The 21,402-nt window shown below is 43.9% G+C and overlaps 1 protein-coding gene across 2 annotated transcripts in view; it reads left to right on the forward strand.

The window, feature by feature from the left end:
* Positions 1-19,675, forward strand: part of PKP2 (plakophilin 2) — a 54,185-nt gene extending 34,510 nt beyond the window's left edge. The window contains exons 6-13 of one of the 2 annotated variants that reach the window (XM_083572326.1): positions 5,280-5,457; positions 12,257-12,374; positions 13,031-13,192; positions 13,755-13,928; positions 15,336-15,489; positions 16,302-16,491; positions 18,155-18,230; positions 18,838-19,675. In XM_083572326.1, the coding sequence (XP_083428452.1) occupies positions 5,280-5,457; positions 12,257-12,374; positions 13,031-13,192; positions 13,755-13,928; positions 15,336-15,489; positions 16,302-16,491; positions 18,155-18,230; positions 18,838-18,906 (1,121 nt within the window). In that variant the 3' untranslated portion in view covers positions 18,907-19,675. The remainder of the gene's footprint in view (positions 1-5,279; positions 5,458-12,256; positions 12,375-13,030; positions 13,193-13,754; positions 13,929-15,335; positions 15,490-16,301; positions 16,492-18,154; positions 18,231-18,837) is intronic. The other variant, XM_083572327.1, reaches the window with a different exon arrangement.
* Positions 19,676-21,402: the final 1,727 nt, after the last annotated feature.

The following is a 21,402-nucleotide window of genomic DNA, read 5'->3' on the forward strand; positions in this document are numbered from 1 at the left end:
AGAAAGGTTAACCAAGAGTGGCTTTGCATAACACACTACATATAATCTTGGGTTTGCTCAGTGCATGGCAAGACTAAAAAAACATAAGGGAGGATATGTGTATGATATTCCTCTCTAGGAGTCTGAATGTTCACTCCATCGCAGTAAGCCAAAGCTGGTCACTTCATTCTGCAGGTGGGGCTGCACATTTTGTGTGTTCTTCAGGAGTGGGGACTCCCTTAACTTAGAAAGCCAGCATGTCAGGGTGAAAGGTAGCTCTACCACCCAATTTTGCTGCTGCTGCTGCTGCTGCTGCTAATTATTATTATTATTATTTATTTATTTATTTATTTATTTATTTATACCCCGCCCATCTGGCTGGGCTTCCCCAGCCACTCTGGGCGGCTTCCAAAAAAATATTAAAATACTGTAATACATCAAACATTAAAAGCTTCCCTAAACTCTCTTGCCTAAAGAGAGGCAATTAGGTGAAAAATACTATGGGATTACAGTATTGTGCATGTTACAGTTTTCTAAGGGATTGTTCCTGAGATTGGGACAAAATGTTAGAAAGGGTACAACTTTGCCTTCATTTATCCCAACTTGTGGAATAACTTCCAGTGGTCCAAGAAGCTGTGAATTTCTTCTTCTTAAGCTGATTCAGGGATTGCTGCATGAGCAAAGCCCTGATGTTCTTAACCCATCAATTGCAGACGATTAAATAGAGGCCTGTTACTGTGTAATAATGTAATGGCATTGCACATGATAACAGAGAGTGGAAAGGCTTGGGAACGGAACAGCAAGCCAGAATTTCCCACTCTCTGAAATGCTGACAGCCCCTCTCCAGATTAATCACCACAAATTAGGCTGTTGGGGCTGCGGAAGGGGCGGGGGTGAAGAGTCTTCAGAGAAGTTGATAATGTTAACCTCTGGTAACACCTCTGCTGATTTTGTAGCTAGCATGTCACCGCTCAGGAATGTTTGTGGAGTCGTGCAGCACCTGATATAGCTCTCGTAGGAGTTGTCGAAATCTCTGGTGGGAGGATGGGTGCCTCTTTCTTGGTGCTTTTTTCGAGGTTTGTTTTTTTGAGAAGCCAGCATGAAAAACCTGCAGGATGTCTTGCAGATGTCAGCAGAAATTCCCTGTGTGATGGTGGGGAGGGATAAGGTCTGCTTTTCGTAGCTAGACTTCATTTTTAAGTACTGAGGCGTCTTAGATCTTTCCAGGTGCAAGGTTTGCTTTAATCTCAAGGTTGTATTGCTCTTTCCTTCCCGGAGCTGTGAGCTCCACCTGTCAGAGATAACAAAAGTCCTATTGTTAAAAGCCACAAGGATAAAATATTAGAAAAGTCCTGCTGGAACAGCCAAAAGACCTGCTTAGTCAAGGATCTAGTTTCCTACAGTGGCCAACCAGATACTACCAGGAAGCCTACAAGGAAGGGCTTAAAGGCGACATCCCTCTGTTGCGCCTGTTCCCAACGCCTGGCAGCTTGCCACTCCATATAGCCAGCATGCCGTGGCCTGTTTTGCATGTCACAGCAAGCCAGAGTGGCTGTCCATGGCCGCATGAAGATGCTGGCTGCCAGAGAGGAACTTGCACATGTTTCACTCCTCCCTGGGCTTTTCAGGTCAAAGCCAGAGGGCAACTAAGCAAAGGGTTTGTCTTGGCATGTACTGTAATCTGAACCTGAGATACATCTCCTTAACTGTGACCTGTAACCATAAGGCGAACCTTAGTTACAGATTGCGGTTAAGGAGAAGAAACTTAAACCACAACTGCACAAAACCCTATGCCGAACCTTGACTTAGCTGCAGTGCTGCCCTGACCTAAAAAGCCTAGGGATGATGATGATGATGATGATGCCACCCATCAGACTGGGTTGCCCCAGCCACTCTAGGCATCTCCCAACAAAAAACAGTAAAAGCACAATGCAACATCAAACACTAGGTGTGATATCCTCTTTGGGAATAAGCACGTTCATACTAAGCCATGCTTTTGGTGCTGCAGGATGTGTAAACCTTACCTTCCATGAATTTGCCTAATCCCCCTTGAAAGCCATCTAACCTCCAGTCTTATCAAGAGTTGTTTACTCAGTCCAACTCTTGTTTTGTCCCACTAAGCAAAAGTAAACTAAGGTGAAATCCTCTTGCATGCATTGGCTTTGTCTTTCCAGCATCCGTCTGCTGCCAGGGAGGGAAGAGGTTCCCTCCTATTTGCTCAACCATTGAACATGAAAACACGTGTAAACAGTGGCTCATGAAACTGTAGCACTGGAAGGGACCACAAGGGTCATCTAGTCCAGCCCCCTGCAATGCAGGAATCTTTTGCCCAGTGTGGGGCTTGAACTCACAGCCCTGAACTCAGCTCTAGAAACTGAGCTATGCAAGGAGCTAACAGCATTGCCACAATTCAAAGGCCTTTAAGGCTGCAATCCTGAACATGCTAGGGAGTATTTCACCCTTCTGGTGAAGGCAGGTAATACATTTAGTAGTAATTGTTAATAATAATGTGTACAGTCATACCTCGGGTTGAATGTACTTTGGGATGAGCGCGTTCGAGTTGCGCTCCGCGGCAACCTGGAAGTAATGGAGCGCGTTACTTCCGGGTTTCGTCATTTGCGCATGCACAGACGCTCAAAATGACGTCACGCACATGCGCAGAAGTGGCGAAAAGTGACACGTGCATGCGCAGATGTGCCATCGCTAATTACGTTTGCTTCTAGATGCAAATGGGGCTCCAGAATGGATCCCGTTCGCATCTAGAGGTACCACTGTACTTTATCACTCTGATCTGTAGCTAAGAAGTAGGGCTGGCAGAGATGGATGTGCTGTGGTAAATGAGAAGGGTGTCCATAGTCCTCTGTAATGCCTTTCCCTGTCACACAAGAAAAAGCAGAATAAATTATACAAAATGAGGAAATTATGCACATCTGCATGGTTTAACTTATGCAAATCTGCATGGTTTTAGTATTCAGATCAGATCCTGGTGCACATTCTAAGCAATAGAATTTTGTTTTTGTTTTCTTAAATACTGTGTCATGTACACAACTGTGGCTTCATGAGTCCAAGGGAAATTCTCAAATGTATATAGTACGTGGAAGTTGCTTTCTCTTCCGTCGCTTAGCTGCCAGGACTACTAAAGCGCCTTTCTCAAGGTCATACAGAAAGTCATGAAGCTGTAGCTCCAAGAAACTGGCTTCATTTCCCATTCCATCAGCAGCAAATGCTTTGCAGGGGTTGAAAGGCACTTGGAAGAGGAGCTACGAGCGAGCGAGTGCCAGGGCTGATAGGAACCAAAGCTTTCTTTATTATGGGGTAATCTTGGTAGCGACGGAGAGAGGCAAAGCCGAGGCAGCCAAAACAAGCTTTTGAAGGGGAGCCAGCCAAGCCTTCAGGGAGTGTCTAACCTCTTGATCTTGTCTCATACTGCATACATCTGAGAAATGGAAGAACATTCCTTCTGCAAGGAGGATTATAGCACAGACAGACAGACCTGTCGTGAAATAAAACATGCATAGGAAAGGCAGCCACACCCATCTTGTTCTAAGTCTCTTACCATGGAAAGTCCCAAGGGCTATGGAAGTCACATGCATGCGGTGCAGCTACGTCCCAACGGCCTGGTTCTGCAAGCACCTCTCCCTGCAAGATTTCCTTTAACTCACGTGCCCATCAGAGTACAGTTAATTGAGCTAGTTCATCGACTTCATCTTTCCGACTTCTTTTTGCAATTTTGATCCATCCCACTGTTCTCCACGTCAGGCAATGCTGATAACAATACACAACAACTTAGCACTTAACAGTGGTTTAGGACAGGGATGGGGAATCCGTTGTTGGACTCCAGCTCCCATCAGCCCCAGCCACCATGGTCAGGAATGATGGGCGTTATAGTCCAACAACATATCGAAAGCCACAGATCCCCCACCCCTGCTATCTGAATAGAGCTGCCAACTTTTTAATCTGTCCCTACGTCTGGGCTTTAGACAGCAGCCGCGATATGCAAGAATTAGCCAGTGAAGTCACTTAGTACCTCCACACTTTGAAGAGCTTCAGCTGTTGCTTCCTACATATCATGCCAGAGTTTGCAGGGGCACACTGAAAAGTTGGCAAAACTATTGAGGCACTCTAGTTGCGAAAGTGAGATTTAACCGGGGTCTTTCTGATTCACAGCTCACTCACTTAACCATTGCACTGCACTAGTCCCTGGCATTTGCTTTTAAGTCAGGGGTGGAAAACCTTTGAACCTTCCAAATGTTGTTTGACTCCCAACATCCTAGCTACCATGTCCAGTGGTTGGGGATGATGAGAGTTGTAGTCCAACATCTGGAGTGCCACATGTTCCCAACTCTTTCTTTACCTTTCTTGGCTCCTACTCTATAATACTTCTCAAGTATGCAAATTATTTTACTGTGCTTAGCTCATTCAAGGTTCCCATATTTATTTTCTGATAGGTTTCATGTGAAATAACTGCTGGACATAGCAGATAAGGGAATGGGAGGCCTTCCAGTTTATATCAGTCATATTTTAGTCTAACAAATAGTGAGTTGCTCAGTCAACCACTGAGATGTATGATTAATCCACAATTTGAATCTTTTTCCTCTCATGTCCAGCCCCAAAATTCTATCCACCCCAACACATTGGCCATTACACTACCTTCAGTGGGGTTTATTTACCTTGTTTCTTAGCTTCTGCTGTCATAACATGCACAGGTGTGGCAATAATGCCAAAGTTGTGCATACTGCTATTCCACCTCCCCCACTGAGATGACAGTGCAATTACTGTATCTGCATATTACAAAAGGGCGATTATCCTTGAGCCAAGGGTCAGAGGAGAAGTTTGGTGCTGAGATTGAAATGCCATCTGCCTTGAGCTAAGACTTTAGGAGATGTGTTTTGAAATCTAGAGCAGTTAACTGAACAAACAATAGTTCTCTTTGTAGAGGGGAGCCACTGTGCGTGTGATATATTGCCAGATGATACTTGCAAAATCTATTTCCAAAAAAAACAAAACAGAAAGCACAGCTGTTAAATCTCTTGCATTCACATTTTTTAATATGTGCAGATCTCCAGATCAGACCCAGGTTTCCTTTTCTCCTTGACACCCAACACAATGAAAGTAACAGGTTGCTTTCGGAAAGTTTTGACAACCTGGTAGATCCATGACCAGATTGTCAAAGAAGCTCTTCATGCAATTGGAGCTTGACTTAGTTTTATCAAAGAACCAGGGAAATGCCTGTCACTACCAGATGAAGTCCTGTGAATGGAGAGCCAATGTTGTTTTCTTGTTCCCTATGCTTTTTGCAGGTTTGCTATGGAATCTCTCCTCCAATGACCAGCTGAAGATCTTGCTGATCCGAGAAGCCCTGCAGCCATTGACGGAGACTGTTCTCATCCCTTACTCGGGCTGGCCAGATAGAGATTATACAAAATCAAGCATTGTACCTGACCCAGATATCTTCTACAACGCTACAGGATGCCTGAGGTAAGCTGGGTGCAGGGAAAGGGCCTGTCATTCAGGGGGCAGAAAGTCCCAGGTTCACAGTCTCCAGGCAAGACTCAAGATGTCCTGAACTCAAGAGCCACTGCTAGTCAATGTAGACAATACTAGAGGGACCAATGTTGTCCAACGTGGTCTGGGCAGCTTCCTATGATGTCTTGTGTTTTTGTTCAAACCATAGTAATTTAATTCTTCGTTTGTTTGGTGAAACTGTTCCTATTTTTATGCCATCTTAGACAATCTGGAGGTTTTCCCACAAAGCACTCTAGAATTCATAGAGGATTTGATAGCAGCCTGGTTTTTCATCCTGGGCCAGGTCCCTGAAGGCTATTGGACACCCCTTGGTGGTTGTTTAAGGGAGCTTATGCCCAGGCAACCAAAGTCACCACAAATGGAGATAATGCAGGCAAACATGTTCGCTGGGAGGAAGCATAATTGTCTGCAGCCATCAAGAGCTGCTCTGCAACAGTTTCAGCCAAACACTCAGCGGACAAAAGCAGCACAGCAGAAAGCCTAAGAAGTAACCCAGTTTTACTAAGAAGTAACAAACAAGAAGAAAACATGTGGGCAATATTTGGTCTCATTCATTCTCCCAAAGTATCTAAAACCTGATGACTTTTAATATTGATTATAGTCAAGGCTTCATACACGCTGTGTTGCGCTAAAGTAACTCAAATTCTTTGCAGAGGAATAACAGAAAGCTCTGACAGATGGAGGATAATCTGTTGGGTTGCAAAGAAAAGTGGGGGGGGGGGCACCACAGGAGATTCTGGAAAGAAGTTTTGCTCATTTAAAACATTTTTAGAATAAATACGGTTTTTAAAGGTGTGTAAAAATGGCCGGATATCCCTGCAAGGGAGTGGATCCTGCTGTTTGCAACCTTATATTTTCAGATTTGTAGGTTTTTTTAAAAAAAAAATTGTTAAAACTTGGAAGTGTGACACATGTGTCCCTCTACGTATTGGACTACAACACTCATCATCCCTGGCCATTAACTGTGCTTTCTGGGGCTGATGGGAGATGGAGTCCAGCTTCTGGAGTGTCACACTCCCGGGCCTAAATTTCCTCCCTCCTGCCTTTGATTTCCCTGTCAGCACTTCCTTGCAATTTGATCACTATGGAATCCACTACTCTTAACATTAGGCTGGGCTTAGCGTGGTTTGTGCTGTCAAAGGTTCAACATGCGGGCACAGAATGTTGACTCCACGTTTCTATTTTTCCTCAAGGAAAAGGCAAGGGTCTGCATTTCCTGCCAGGAAAAGCTTTGGGAGCACTTTGGATAATCTAGCAAAAATTGTGGGTGGGTACAGAGGACTTGCCAATCAGAAGGTCGGCAGTTCAAATCCCTGCAATGGGGTGAGCTACCATTGCTCGGTCCCTGCTCCTGCCAACCTAGCAATTCGAAAGCACGTCAAAGTGCAAGTAGATAAATAGGTACCGCTCCGGCGGGAAGGTAAACGGCGTTTCCGTGCGCTGCTCTGGTTCGCCAGAAGCGGCTTAGTCGTGCTGGCCACGTGACCCGGAAGCTGTACGCAGGCTCCCTCGGCCAATAAAGCGAGATGAGCGCCACAACCCCAGAGTCGGTCACGACTGGACCTAATGGTTGGGGTCCTTTTACCTTTACCTTACAGAGGCCAGCTATCAGGATGTCCAGTCATCAGATGGTAGGATTTCCATGGAAAAGGTTGTTGTTGTTTCTCAGGTCCTTGATCCTTGGTTGCACAAGGAAGCAGACAGTGTTTTCTGTTGCACACAGTCATAGCTGAACGGATTCAGTTACGTTCGCCTGGCTGTGGGAGTTCTGCAAGGCCACTGATGTAATTCTGCAAAGAATAATTAACCGGGGGGGGGGGGCGGGGAGAGAGAGAGCATAGGCTCTTCACTTTAGTAAACTGTAATAAAACAGATATATGCTTTATTTCACAATGGGTGAATTTCAGTGTCATAAAAGCTGGCATTCTAATTACTGTGTGGTACGGAATTAAGCTGTAACCTTGACAGTTCTGAACCCTGCCTGTCTTGAAAAGATCTTTCCTACACCTGCTTCTTAAACTTCACAAAGCGGGCAACTAACTACCATTTCCCTTATCCCAGGACCCTCGAAAGCACTGCTGCCTGGATATAACTCAGCTCAGGTTCAAAAGATCTTCCAAGGACAGATTGTCCTACAATGGGGAAATCCCTTCATGCGTTCTCCTGATTTTTTGCTGTTGCAGAGATGAAAACATAAGGCAGGAGTGGGGGGAGGGGTGCTTGGCCCTCCATATGGACTACAGCTCCCATCAGCCTTGACAATTGGCCATGTTGTGGTTGATGGGAGGTATAGCTGAGCAACATAAAGGTTCCCCATTCCTGGCTTAAAGGGATGCTGTCTAAGCTATAGTTTGCCAGCTGCCACCAACTAAGATTTTAAAATACAGGCACGGGTTTGCTGCATTGCCTTGTAGGGAGGGCAATTGTGTTTTCCCTGAAAATGTTCCCTATTTCCTTGCTTATGCACTAAGCATATGCAGAGCTGCGGGCTCCTGGAGCACTAAAAATATCCTTTTTTAATGCCAAATTAACATTCCCAGAGCCATTCTACTTTGTGAAGTTATATATGTTGCGGTGTGTATCTTAAAAGAGATCTGCAAAAGCTGGTGACAGAGCACACAGGGAAACCTGCTAACAAACAATTTATCTAACTACTTGTACATCTGCCAGATTACAAATCCCTAATTAGTTCTTCCTTTTGTAATAGCTGATACACTTGCTGCTCAGGTGTTTTTTAAAACCTATAGCCTGCAGCCTATATTGCATAAAGAAGACTATCTTGTTGATGAAATGGTACATTATGCATAACACACCTGAGCTGCTCTTAATAAAGGTTTTAGACTTGCAGAGATAACAGCTGGGCTAAATTATTTGACCTGCCTTTCCAGCAAAAACAAAATTGTAGTAATTTTCAACGAGGGTAGGATGCTCTTGCTGTTAAGATAAGATGACAGAAGATTTTGAAGTTCTTCTTTTACACAGTTTTGCCAATGCTTTGACCAGTGGTGGATCTATATGGCGAAATTCAAACCTATGAAATGTCTGAGTGAGAGTGACACTGTGCCATGTCACATACTGTCTTTCCAAGGGGAATTGCAGATATTAGTGTAGGGGCAAATTTAGAAGTGCAAGCTCCCACACTAGTGGGCCTGGTGTAGTACAACAGAAGAAGTCACTGGCCAATGTCACTGCTCCCCCACCCTTTCTGCGCATGCATGCTCCTGTTCCTCCATGATTTGCCCATTAAAATGGCAGGAAAGAACAGTTTGCCTGTATACCACCCCTAATCCCATCAGTTCACACCCACAACTTTCTTGGTTAATGGAGTTGCAAGCAAATTTCTGGAGAACAGTTAACACAGAAATGAGTGCAAGACTTCCACCATATTTCCAGAAGTAGGTTTTACATCGTGTGAAGATTCAAATATAATACGGAAAGTAACAGTTAGGGAAACAGAACAAATTGCCATGTGAATGCAGCCATACACGCAGTTTATTGTAGGCAGAATTTGTGTAAGTCTTTGACGAGCTCATTAAATAGTAAAACCAATTTTGTTGGATGGTTAGGCATCAAGCATGTCCCTTTTGATTTCACTCATCTTGCCTACCCAGGACACAATGCCTGTGTGTGTGTGTGTGTGTGTGTGTGTGTTTCTCCCTCAGCTATCAACACAGCTGCTGTTATAGAGGCCCAGTACCTGATTTGCAGGAACACGCCTCTCTGTGTACACAGTTATCATTTCCTCATTTCCTACAACTGATATTGGAGCGAAGTTTGTGAATGGCACAACAAATACCAGTTTCTTAATTATATACTGCTCCTCTCAAGGTACATCAATATGTTTATCCCAGGGGTAGGCAACCTGCAGCCCAATCGCCTTCTCAATCTGGCCCACGGACAATCTGAGAATCAGCGTGTTTTTACATGAGTAGAATGTGTCTTTTTATTTAAAATGCATCTCTGGGTTATTTGTTGGGCATAGGAATTCATTCATTATTTTTTTTCAAAATATAGTCTGGCCCACCACATGGTCTGAGTGCAGTTTTTATTGTTGAGCTTGCTTCACTTTCCAACTGTGGAATAAATTTGGGAAGCAAAGTAAACTTATTTCCTTAGACATTCAAAGGACTAGAAAGACGTTTGACATTTTGCCTTTGTTGTAGTGTTTGTGTTAATTACTGCATAACTGGCATTGTGTCCAACACAAGGCTTTGTTACACTATAAACACTGAAGAATCTGATCTTCTCTTTGGCATGAAATATTCATTCAAATTGGAGGGGTTTAAATTTTTTTGTTAAGGCTTACCTCCTTAAAACGTTCTGCCTCAGCTGTTAAACAAGCTGATTTACACAAAGCATGCCCTGCTTTTTCTCTCATGCTCAGATCTCAACATCTTTGTTCTGTAGCCAAAAAAGCAAAAACAAAAGTACCAGGAGAGGCTGGGAGTTGTATGCCATCTTCCAGCTGCTGAGTTGGGTAACAAATGTAAGCTACTAAAAAAGCACGTAGCGGCTTGTTCACCATAGCACAAGTCCAGTTTTGAAACATGTGTGATAGATATACATACCAGTAAGTCAAACTCCTCCTTTTCAGCCCTATGTCTCACATATCCCCACATCACCAGGTGGTACCATCTGCCTTGTTAAAAAAAAAAGGTGGCATAACACTGTTCCAGGGATTAGAGGAGGGTAGTGTGTTTGTGACGTCACAGATGTTAGCCAATATGTGCTGTTCGTGGCTCAGCATTTCCCATTCAAGCTGAACCACCCAGAAAATCAGCAGAACCATTGTATTTCCAGAGCCATGCCCCCAGAGAGATAAATGCACGTGTTGTAGAGCAGCAGGGCCACTGTCAGTATCTCTCTTCTGTAACTGCAGCTACTCACTTTGTTTTGAAATCCGCCCACTGCACTGCTCTTCAAGCATCAGTGTTGAAAACTCCATCCCTATCGCTTTTGTTTTATTTAGCTCTGGCATACCTACAAAACACTCTCTGTGTGTGCACGAGCAAGGCCACGGCAAACATGCTACTGTCAACAAAGCTTGCAAACTGGCAAAAGGAAGAACATGTTCTTTCCAGCAGGCATCTCTGTGTAAAACAGAGCACAGTGGTGGCTGCTTTTGAGCTAATAATGATCTGGAACTTTATAGAGAGGAGACAAAAAGTCCTCAGGCAGTGTTAGGAAGTACAGTTGTACCTTGGATCCTGGACGCCTTGCGAGTTGAACATTTTGGCTCCCAAACACCGGAAACCCGGAAGTGAGTGTTCCGGTTTGCGAACATTCTTTGGAACCCAATTGCAGGAGCCAATCAGAAGCCACGCTTTGGTTTCCGAATGTTTTGGAAGTTGAACCGACTTCCGGAATGAATTCTCTTCAGCTTCTGAAGCACCACTGTAACTAGGCTAGGGCTGACTGAGAGGGAGAGCTCAGGAACTTCAGTTGGTTCAGAATGCAGTTTTTGCTGGGGCAGGAGATCAGAAGACACTACTCTGAGCCTTTATCAAGGCTCTTGTTAACTGTAATTACACCACACTTTGCCATTTGTTAAAAACTAGTGTTTTAACTTGCTTTAGTGATGTATTTTGCCTTTTTTTATTCATGGATTCACTGATGTGAGATTCTGATTCCCCCCCCCACACACACTTTTTAACCTTTATTTGTAAAGAGGTAAGCCAATCAACAGGAGGCTGAAGAAAAAAGTTTGTTAGTTTCATATTTTCAGCCCAATCCTATGTATATTTACTGATGAATACACTTTGCTGTTTTCAAAAGGGATTGCTCCCCTATAAACATGGATTGAATTCTCAAGAGGACATTTTGCAGATAACATTATACCTGTTAGATACATGCTTGCTTTAATAAAACACAGGAAATAAGTTCAAGTCACCAATTATACACCAGTTAGGTACTTTAGAGTCACAAGGAGGCATAAACAGCTTTCCTAGAGGGGGTGTGGCTTCCAAGGCACACTGTGGCATATGTGGTGACCTAGCCCTATGGTGGAAGCTTTGGGGGATTTAATTATAACTAGAATCAACCTAAGAACTGACTCCTTCATCGAGATGGATCCTAAATTGTGTGTATTTTCTTTGTGCTTAAATAGAAGGCTGCTGTATTGTCTGCTGTATGTTGCATCAATTGTGCTATGCAACTTCCAATGGTACTTGCACATTGACTAGTAAAGAGCTTTTGCATAATAACGGAAAGCAAAAATATGGACCAAATTGCTGAAAACATCCCTGTAGATCCTATGTCTTATGGTAGGAAAATTCTTGCTGTTTCTGGCCTGTTAGAAATTTTAAAGGAGCTTGGGTCAGGTTAACCACCCAAGACACAACAGCATTTGGATGAGTTATAACTTTAACAACCCAATTCTTGGGAAGGTGTGCCTAAGCTCATTGACTCCAGTGGGCTTAGGTATGCCTAAGTCTGCACAGGATCAGACTGCCCATCTAGGGTAAACAACACAGCTCTCATCTTTACAGATTGCATCATCGGTGCAAGCAAAGCACTGCATTGGCGTTCCCTGCTGGCTGTTTGAAGAGCTGATTTCTTCCTGTATAAACCAGAGCATTTTCAGTGCTGAGTTTGCTTTCCTGCCTTTTAAGTGTATTCTTAGGTAGCAACCTGAAGTTGGAGCCCTTCTGCACAGGGACTAGCACCCTCTGCTACAGAAACAGAAACCTGTCATAGAGCTGAAGCTGATTGTACAGCACCCTTGTAACCAGTTTTAATTCCCTTTTTGTAGAAACATGAGCTCTGCTGGCCCTGAAGGGAGGAAAAAGATGAGAGAATGTGAAGGATTGATTGAATCGCTGGTGTATTATATACAAGGCACCACTGCAGACCACCAGCCAGATGATAAGGTAAGCTTTCCAAATGAAGGGATTTTCTGAGTCTCTAGGACAGAAATAACCAAGGTGGTGCCAGATGTTGATGGCCTACAACTCCCATCATCCCTCACCATTGACCATGCCGGCTGGGCTGATGGGGATTGTGGTGCAGCAACATCTGGAAGTCACCAGATGAGGGAAGGCTGCCCTACTCAGGATCCAGAGCTGACCTGAGACATTAAATGTTTGGGGCACTTTTCACCTTGGCTACCACTGGAAAAAATCAAGACAACAGTCCAATGTTCTTGTTAAGTTGTGGGTGAACATATCAGACGGCACTGCGATTCTTCAAACAGCTCTTGTTTATTCACAGGCCAGAACAGAACTGAACTGAAGGGTTCAGCCAGCCTGCTTATATAGAGCTCCACTACAACGCAACTGTAACACTTTCTGTAACTATCCAATCACTGAACGTCACTTTCAATCCCTTATTTGCATATGTGGACCTGAGTGAAAACTATCTACAGTATCCCCCTGCTGGCCCAGGGTGAGAACTTCAGTACATAACAGTTCTGAAATTCTAAGGCCAGACATCTAAGCGCCAGTTACAAAAGTGTATTGCAGGTCTTTAGCGATTGCTTCCAGTTATTTACACAGCCAGAATAATGCACATTTGTTTTCCCTTCCAGGCCACGGAGAACTGTGTGTGCATCCTTCACAATCTCTCCTACCAGCTGGAGTCCGAACTCCCTGGTAGCTATGCACAGAATATCTACATGCAAAGAAGAAATGTTCCTACTAGCGACAGCAGCATTGGATGCTTTGGAACAAGGAGCAGGAAAGCGAAACAGGTAATAGAGGGCTGTTATTTGGGGAAGGAGCTTCAAGCAACTTAGTGTGCAGACGACACGTTTTGTATGCAGAAGGGCCCATTTCCAGGTAGAGTAGGGCTGTGCAAGACCCTGGTCTGAAATCCTTTGAGAGCTGCTGCCAGGCTTCTCCAGAAGCATCTGCTCTGAAGGCAACAACATCCAGATCAGGGGGAGAGGTTCATGGCAGCTCCTGCCACAGCTGACAATGTGTTTCATTGATTCAGCTGCACAGAGCGAGGGGGCTGGCGAATGGACAGCCCCACCTTTCAGTGAGGAAATTAAAATAGACGGTCTTGTGGTCCTTTCTGATGCTGTGATGGACTCACGGACAAAATGGTTCGGCTTAACGTCTAGTTCCTGCTGAGCCTCATCCTGCAAGGATTTTCAGACAGCCTTTCACTCTGATTCAGGGTTACTAATTTAGGATTGGCAGCCCATTGTTGGCACTGGGCTCCTTTTGGTTAGATCCAGAAAGGTGAGCCTTATTGGGGGTGGTTTTAACTGTTTTGTTTCTAGCTGTTTAATGCATCTGCATGTTTAGCAGCAGCAGGACCTGCCGCTCCCTGAGGAAAAGAGCAACCCCCGAGGTGTTGAAACCCTCTGGCATTCCACCCTGATAAGGATATATCTGTCCTTAATAGCAAAAAGCACAAGGAACTTTACCCAGGAAGCATCGCTGGGAGCTTTGCAGAACCTCACAGCGGGAAGTGGACCTGTAAGTAGAAAGAGAGAGGATTCCCTCTTTTATCTTTCTTTCCTTTCAGCCTCTCCCCTGTAGTTCAATATGTTTTTGATGGCCTCGTGAGAGGGATTTACAGTTTCCTGCTGTATTGGCTCTCAATACAGAGAGCCAGTGAGGTGTAGTGGTTACAGCACTGGACTAGGACCTGGGGGAGAACTACGTTTGCCTCCTTGATCTTCCAGTAAATATCATCTGAAGAAATGCTTTTCACATTGTTCAGTAAACGAGATCTGATTCTGAACTTCCAGGGCCAGAGTCAGGGGTGGGAATTGTTGGGCCCCCATCTTAACAGGAAGCTCCACTGCTGATTGCCGGAGCTCCCTGGTGCCAGTGGTGGTCCTCTCTTGCCATGGCGACCTATTCACCCACTTCATCTCTCTGCCTCCAGAGGGATAGGACCAGAGAACAATGGAAGAGAAGAAGTAGAAGGAACAAGCGCTGCCACCAACTCACTTGTCTGCCATTTTCTCCCTAGGCAGCAGTGGAGGATTGTTACTAGAAGCAGAGGCAGAACAGGGTGGCAGTTGCAGGAAGGAAGAGAAGGGGGGCCCTTGCCCAGCAGACATGCACACAAACCTGAGGCCATCACTGTCCCCTGTGCTGTGCATTATATATATATATATATCTTTCAAAGGAGCTTCAGGTGGCATATGTTTTTGTCCTCACAATAACTCTGGTCAGAGAATCTGTGATCCTCCAGATGCTCCCATCAGCCCCAGCCAAGATGGTCAATGCTTATGGAGCTGTAGTCCAGCACAGGTTCCCTATCCCTGTCCTAGTCCGATATACTGCTCCATGCTGGATCTTGCATCATTCTCCTTCTGTGCCTTTGCCACTTAACTCCGCTCTCCAATGTTAGTTGAGCAGCAGCCATCAGTGCTGCTGCATCAACCAAAGAAGTTTCTTCTGAGACCAGCTGCACTGTATCTGACCAGGCTATTCCCTTTCCTTATCTGCTGTGTGTAGGGGGCAGGCAGCAATATTGTTGCGGGAGCATCTTGCAAAGGCTGAAATGGAACTGGGACATCCTATTAGGTGTCTAGCACAGCTCTGGGACTGAATTAGCTCTAATGTCTCTCAGTGGCATGCAATGAAATTATAATTGGTTTAGACCATTTTAGCTGGCATGGCTGCACCCAAAAAGATCCTGGGAACTATAGTTGGATATGGGAGCTGAGAATTCCTGTCGCTTACTATAGAGCAGAAGCTGTCCTTGGGAGAGGGAATGGTTTGTAAACCTGCTAAGTCTATGGTGTAGACACATTTGAACAATGTGGTGTCCTCCAGATGTTGTTGGACTGCAACTCCCATCATCTCTGACAACTGGCCATGCTGGTGGTTTCGCTCTTGCCTGAAGAAGCTGTGTGTGTTTTCTGACAGATGCCATTTGGAGTAGCCCAAGTCATTGTCAAGAAGGCCAACGGCCTCCCAAGTATTCGAAACATGCTGCATGTGAGCTGTCCAAGTGTTAAGAAAACGGCCGTCTCCTTGCTCAGGAACTTGTCTCGCAACACCTCGCTGCAGAATGAAATAGGTAAATAAATGTGCAATGACTGGTCCAAATTACTTCAGTGTCAGATTACTGTTAAATGCATGGTAAGTATATAAAGACAGCTGAGCTTGATGAATCCCCTTCCATTAATAATAGGAACAATAAAGGTTTGCCTTAATAAACAATCACAGCTGCGTGTGTGCACTTCGTTCATCTTAATGTTTTCTGTCTGGGATGATAGGAAGTTCAGGTTGTGGTGTTTCATCTGTGATGGTTGTTTCCATTAGCTCTATAATGGCATTCAAATCCTGTTCACACTAGGGAATCAAGATTGGACTGGCACCACTTCTGCTGTGCCCCACTCCAGAACAAATAACCCCAGCACATTTTAAAGTCCATAGATGGTTTAATCGGTCAGGAGGAACGTTTTCACCTAGCACCTAAATATGTAATGGCAGTGCCAGTGAACGTCTCTGGGGAGGGCATTCTACAAGCAGGGAGCCACCACAGAAAAGGCCCCCTCTCATGTTGCCACCCTCCGGACCTCTCGTGGAGGGGACACATTTAAAAAGTCATCAGATGATCGCAGGGGGGCCTCTTACTCATCCTAGTGAGTGGGGCCCTGGATGCACAGTGGATCACTGGTAAACGGAAGCCAACCTCTGGATAAACCTAATGAAAAAGTGTCATGCCCCATAAAGTTTTTCTGGAGTAAGCATCTTTAAAGAAAACCACATCTAAAGTGTTTTGCAAATTAAATATGCCGAATATTACTTGCTGGGTACCGTTTGAGCAGACAGCTGCAGAGCTCTAAACTTGAGGATTCTAAGGGCACTTCATGTTTCACCTTCCAGCCAGAGAAGTGTTGCCAGATTTGGTCGCCGTGCTTCCAGATGCTGCCCCAACCTCTGACATTGCCAACGAGACCACGGCTTCCGCTTGCTACGCTTTATACAACCTGACTCAGAACAGCTCCCAGAATGCTCGGCTTCTCTTGAACTCTGATGGCATCTCAAAGGTTCTGAACATCAGCTTGAGTGACAGGTGAGCCACTTTCATATATGCCTGCCCTCCCCGCCCCCCCAAAAAGCATAAAATAAGCAGTGTCCCCAGCATTGTCCTGCTGTCCAGAGATCCCTGTGTGGTATCCCTGCAGTGCTAAAGAACTACCTTGTTTCAGGGCAATGCTTGGCATGCTCTGTTCTGAGCAATTATTTGCTTAGGTTGGCATCAGCATGCAATTGAGTTTAGTGAGTGGTTTGATTGATATAAAAACATTTCAATACGTTTCAAGAGGTTGCACTTGAGTGATAACTACATTTCCTTATTACTGTTTCTGCCTGCAGTTATGTGGTCCAGTTACTATATCCCTTTGTTCTCTTATAGAATCGCTGGCATTGTAGACCTAGTTCTCAAACCCATTCCAGTGGTGTGCCATTTCCAACTTTTATATATTCCTAAAATGCGTCCATTTCAATCTCCCTCCACTGGAAATATTTTATACTCTCATTCCTTCTTGTCTTCTCTTTCTGCTTTACCTTTTTCTTAGCCACACTTCTTTACCATGGCATTTGATACTAGAGAGAGACAGATATTAATTCCTTTCCTCTTGAGTAGGGTTATTTGCTTTCAACTGATTTTTAAACTGTATTTTTAAAATTGATGTAATCCACCCTGTGATCTCATGGTGAAGGATGGATAAGAAATTAATTAAATATAAATATAATAATAATAATAATAATAATAATAATAATAATAATAATAATAGGGATTTCATCTAACTAAACCCATTTAAGTTAATGGAATCTAAGTTAATCATGTATATTTAACTTCTCTGTTTTGCATAACTAGCATTGGATACAACCCAATAATAATTGTCCCTCTTTTATTATTTATTCTGCTGGCAGGGAACGAGGGCTTTTCTCTGTCTTATTTTGCCCACATTTCTTCTTTGTTACACTCCCTCTGTTGCTCTCTGTTTGTTTATTGCAGCATGTGCTCCTGCTCTTTTTCTTTTAAATATCTTCACACTTTCTTCTCTAGACTCTCCCATTTGCCTTCTCATCATCTTGATTCTGCCAAAATCCCTTCCTCCTTGCTAAACCTCAGGTTATGATTTGTATTTTGTGCCTGCATCACCCCTTCTCCAACTCCCCTTTCTCTTTGGCAACTCACTACTTCCTGAAATCCACCTTAAAGACCTCCTCCTTCTTCTTCTGTATATACCTACACAGACACTGAGTTCCTCTTCAGGGCTTGGTTCAAGGTGCCCTTGCCAAGTGAAATTAGGTGAGCAAGTACCAAATTGAAGGTCTTCTTGGGGTTGGTACCTCGGCTATACAACAGCCTCCATAGAGAGGCTCACCTGCTGCTTTATCCATGGTCTTTTTAGTGACAGGTGAAGGAAGACCTTTTTATTCACCTGGGCTGTGTTTCAGATCAGCTATCTAACCTATTTTATACCCAGGGAATGGGCAGCTGTTTAAATTTAATGAGTATTAAACTAATAATAATCTACATGTCTCATTCCTTGTGCTTCTTTCCTTTCCTACCTAGATTCCGTCCTTCTTTATTCCCCCTTTCTGTTGTGTACCTTCCTGTGTTTTTTTGAGACTCAATGCCCCATGGGCAAGGTTTGTTCCTTTTAACTTAGCTGAGCTGCTTTGCAAATAATGCTGATTGCTGCTGTTATTATTCTCCTCCTCAGCAAAGCCGGCAGAGCTGCTTCCATCCTCTTGTATTCTTTGTGGTCTCATGCTGATCTCCACAGTGCCTACAAAAAGGTAAGCTGTCAACTAATTCTGGGGCAATAACCTTCCTGTTGGTCACAGTTGTTGTTTTTCAATGGATTTTAAGTATTGCAGGTCTGTTTGCAAAGTCAGTTCTCTAACTGCACAATCCTAACCATGTCTACTCTCAAATAAGTCCTTATTGGATTCAGTGGTACTTACTCCCAGTTAAGTGTGTTAGGATTGTAGCCTTAGTCTTCAAGAGACAAGCCAGTGACACATTTTCTCTAATTTAATACTTCAGTTTAAAAGTATAATCATTAAAGAAAAGTTCAGTGTTTCATAATAAAATGAAGCAGTTTCTTCTCTGAACTTTTAGTCTGCGTTTTGTACCAAAAAGTAATAAAGGTAGTCCACATTTCATTAAAAGTATTAATTTCCTGTCTCCCTTTTCTTACCCAAATATCCTGCAAGTTCTCCAGAAAGCTGTTTGCCTAGTAGTGTTTGCATATCTTCCTCCAAACCACGTGGTCAGCTCTGTAGAGATGTCTGAAACAAACATAGTTTTCTGCATCATGCACAGACCCTGGGTTCTAGTATTGTGAAAGCAGGAGAATTTAAACTCTTTTGGTTTAATCTCTCTTATTTTTTCATTTACAAGGCTAACTTTAAGAAGACTGATTTCATCAATAACAAGACAATAAGAGCCTACAATTCACTGAAAGACTGAAAAGTAGGCAATAAAGACCTTAAGGACCGATGAGACCATGCAGGAAATGGTATTACCATATCTTCAGCATTAACTCACCAGCAAGAGCTGCACGGCATCCTCCAAGAGACTGATTTTATACTTCCCAAAGGATAACCAGAAGAAAGTGCCCCCTCCCTTCCCAGATAATCTCTGCCTTACACCACTGCTTCTTATTCCTTTTGAACTCAAGACTCATTTGCAAATCCTGTGGCCGTTCAAGTTGCATCAAAGTAAATAATTTGAGTACCAACTCTGATATTTACAACCATTCACACATTATATGTTGGCCCGCTTTTGGACAAGGATCAATTCAGTATCCTGGTTTTATATTATGAGAAACTAAATAACCAAAGAAAATGGGATTTCAGAAATTTCTATGAATTTTTTTTTTTGCTTGCTGTTTTTTGCTATGCCTAACTACTAATCAGTGCTTCCTACAAAACTGCCCTAGTCTGCCAGATCTGTTGAAAAATGGAGGCAGATTCTTTATAGACTGCTTTTGAAACATTTTCCTGGGCTGTTGTGGGTTTTTTTTTAGCATAATGCTCCAGTGGCCATTGCTGCATATGTGTGTGTGTGTGTTTGCTAAAACCTAACTTTCTAGCAATGTGGAAGTGAAAGAATGTACCAATGGAGCTATTTTTAAAATGCCTGTGAACTTGGGGATTCCCCTTTTGTATTTCTTTTAGACAGCCACACTTGTGAGTGTCCCAAATCACAAGACTATTCAGTTTGAGGACTCAACCAATTCATGTTTCGTGTGTGATTATTTCTTCCCTTTTCCTTAAGTTTGCCAGCTGGACAGGAAAATGTCCTGACTTGCTGCAGTAGCTTGGTCTGCAAAAAATCAACCAGGGATGTTTATCACAGTATAGAGATAGCATTATCGCTTGCTAAAAGAGGTGCTCAGATGACCTCGCTCACATGCTCAGAGAATGGGCAGGCCAGGAGGGGCACAGGAACTAGCCGTGCTCCCTTCTAGCAAAATGTTTACCAGCCACATCCCTCCAACATGTGAGCATTCAAAGAAGGCCTCTAGGAATGTACCACTGGAGGTGCCTAGAGCCCTTTTGCACGTGTGCTGAATGCAGAGACAGTGGGCAATGGGACTAGCCTCTTATCAAACAGTATTGGAACCAATGGGGGGAAGGTAACCTGAAACCACCTTCGCCATGTCTTCAAGTTGCTGTTAAACAGGAGTAAGAAACCTGTTAGAAACCAATAGGCAACCCTGCTTTTCACCTATGCCTTTAGGAGCAGGCTTGGTCTTCCAGCTTTTCAGCCAGGTTTTGCAGCAGTGCCTTCTAAGAGCCGCTTGATCTGCAGCAGAAAATGGCGGTTGAAGTTTGTCTTCACGCTGTGAAAAGCTTCTCCTGCTCATTCTTTGCAATTGAAGGCGCAAGCGCAGAGGCCAGATGAACATCTTGCAGCCCTACAGGAGCCTGACATTCTGAAACAAAGCAGTCCAACCTTTTCCCCTTGCTTTATCTTCCTGCCAGAATAAGTATGTTCTACCACATTTCTATGTACAGTGGTACCTTAGACACTTCAGGTTACAGACTCCACTAACCCAGAAATAGTACCTCAGGTTAAGAACTTTGCTTCAGGATGAGAACAGAAATCGTGCTCCGGCGGCACAGTGGCAGTGGGAGGCCCCATTAGCTAAAATGGTACCTCAGGTTAAGAACAGTTTCAGGTTAAGAACAGACCTCCAGAACGAATTAAGTTCTTAACCCAAGGTACCACTGTATCACTGCTGCTGTTAAAGGCACAGGAGCAGGGAAGTTGACAAGTTTCTGCTACTGCAACGATTAGCAAAAGTGCAACTCGATGAGCAAAACTTCATCCTCTTCTTGCATGAAAATGCCCGCATTTCCTTGAGTACAGGCAGAAACTGCTTTCTTTTGGCTCATTTCAACCGCTGGGAAAGGTTTCCCCTGCTCATTTTCTGCATGGCATGCAGCTGTTAAAGGCACAGGATCCAGGGCCATAAAATAAGTTGGCGACACAACAGTTGTTTGCTCTTTCCTATACCAAGCAAATGAAAGTATGGATTGTTGGTTTTTCTTTCTTCAAAAAATGAGAAATATAATTACGAATTTTTGAATCGCCCTTGACACTCATCTCAAGTGGTGATTACGAGCATACAATTAAAACTGCTAAAAATGGTTTTGAAAACAGTTCAAAGAAACCTTGAAAGTAGGCGTTCATCTTCTATTGTTTATAAACCTAAGGCAGACACCTTTTCATACAACTGGAAAAGCTTGTTGAAACAAAAATGTCTCAATGATTTACAGAAAGTAAGGAGTGGGCACCTGTCATATCTCAGCAGCGGCGCTGCTCAGCGAAACGGGGGCAGCCACACTGGGATTATCAATCCTTGTGTGTGTGTGTGTGTGTGTGTGTGTGTTCCCTAAAAATGCAATCCTGTATGTGCATACTTGGAACATAGACCTGTTAGGTGATACCTAGCTA

Source organism: Podarcis filfolensis, assembly GCF_964270895.1.
Source record: "Podarcis filfolensis genome assembly, chromosome: 10".
Classification (NCBI taxonomy): Eukaryota; Metazoa; Chordata; class Lepidosauria; order Squamata; family Lacertidae; genus Podarcis; species Podarcis filfolensis.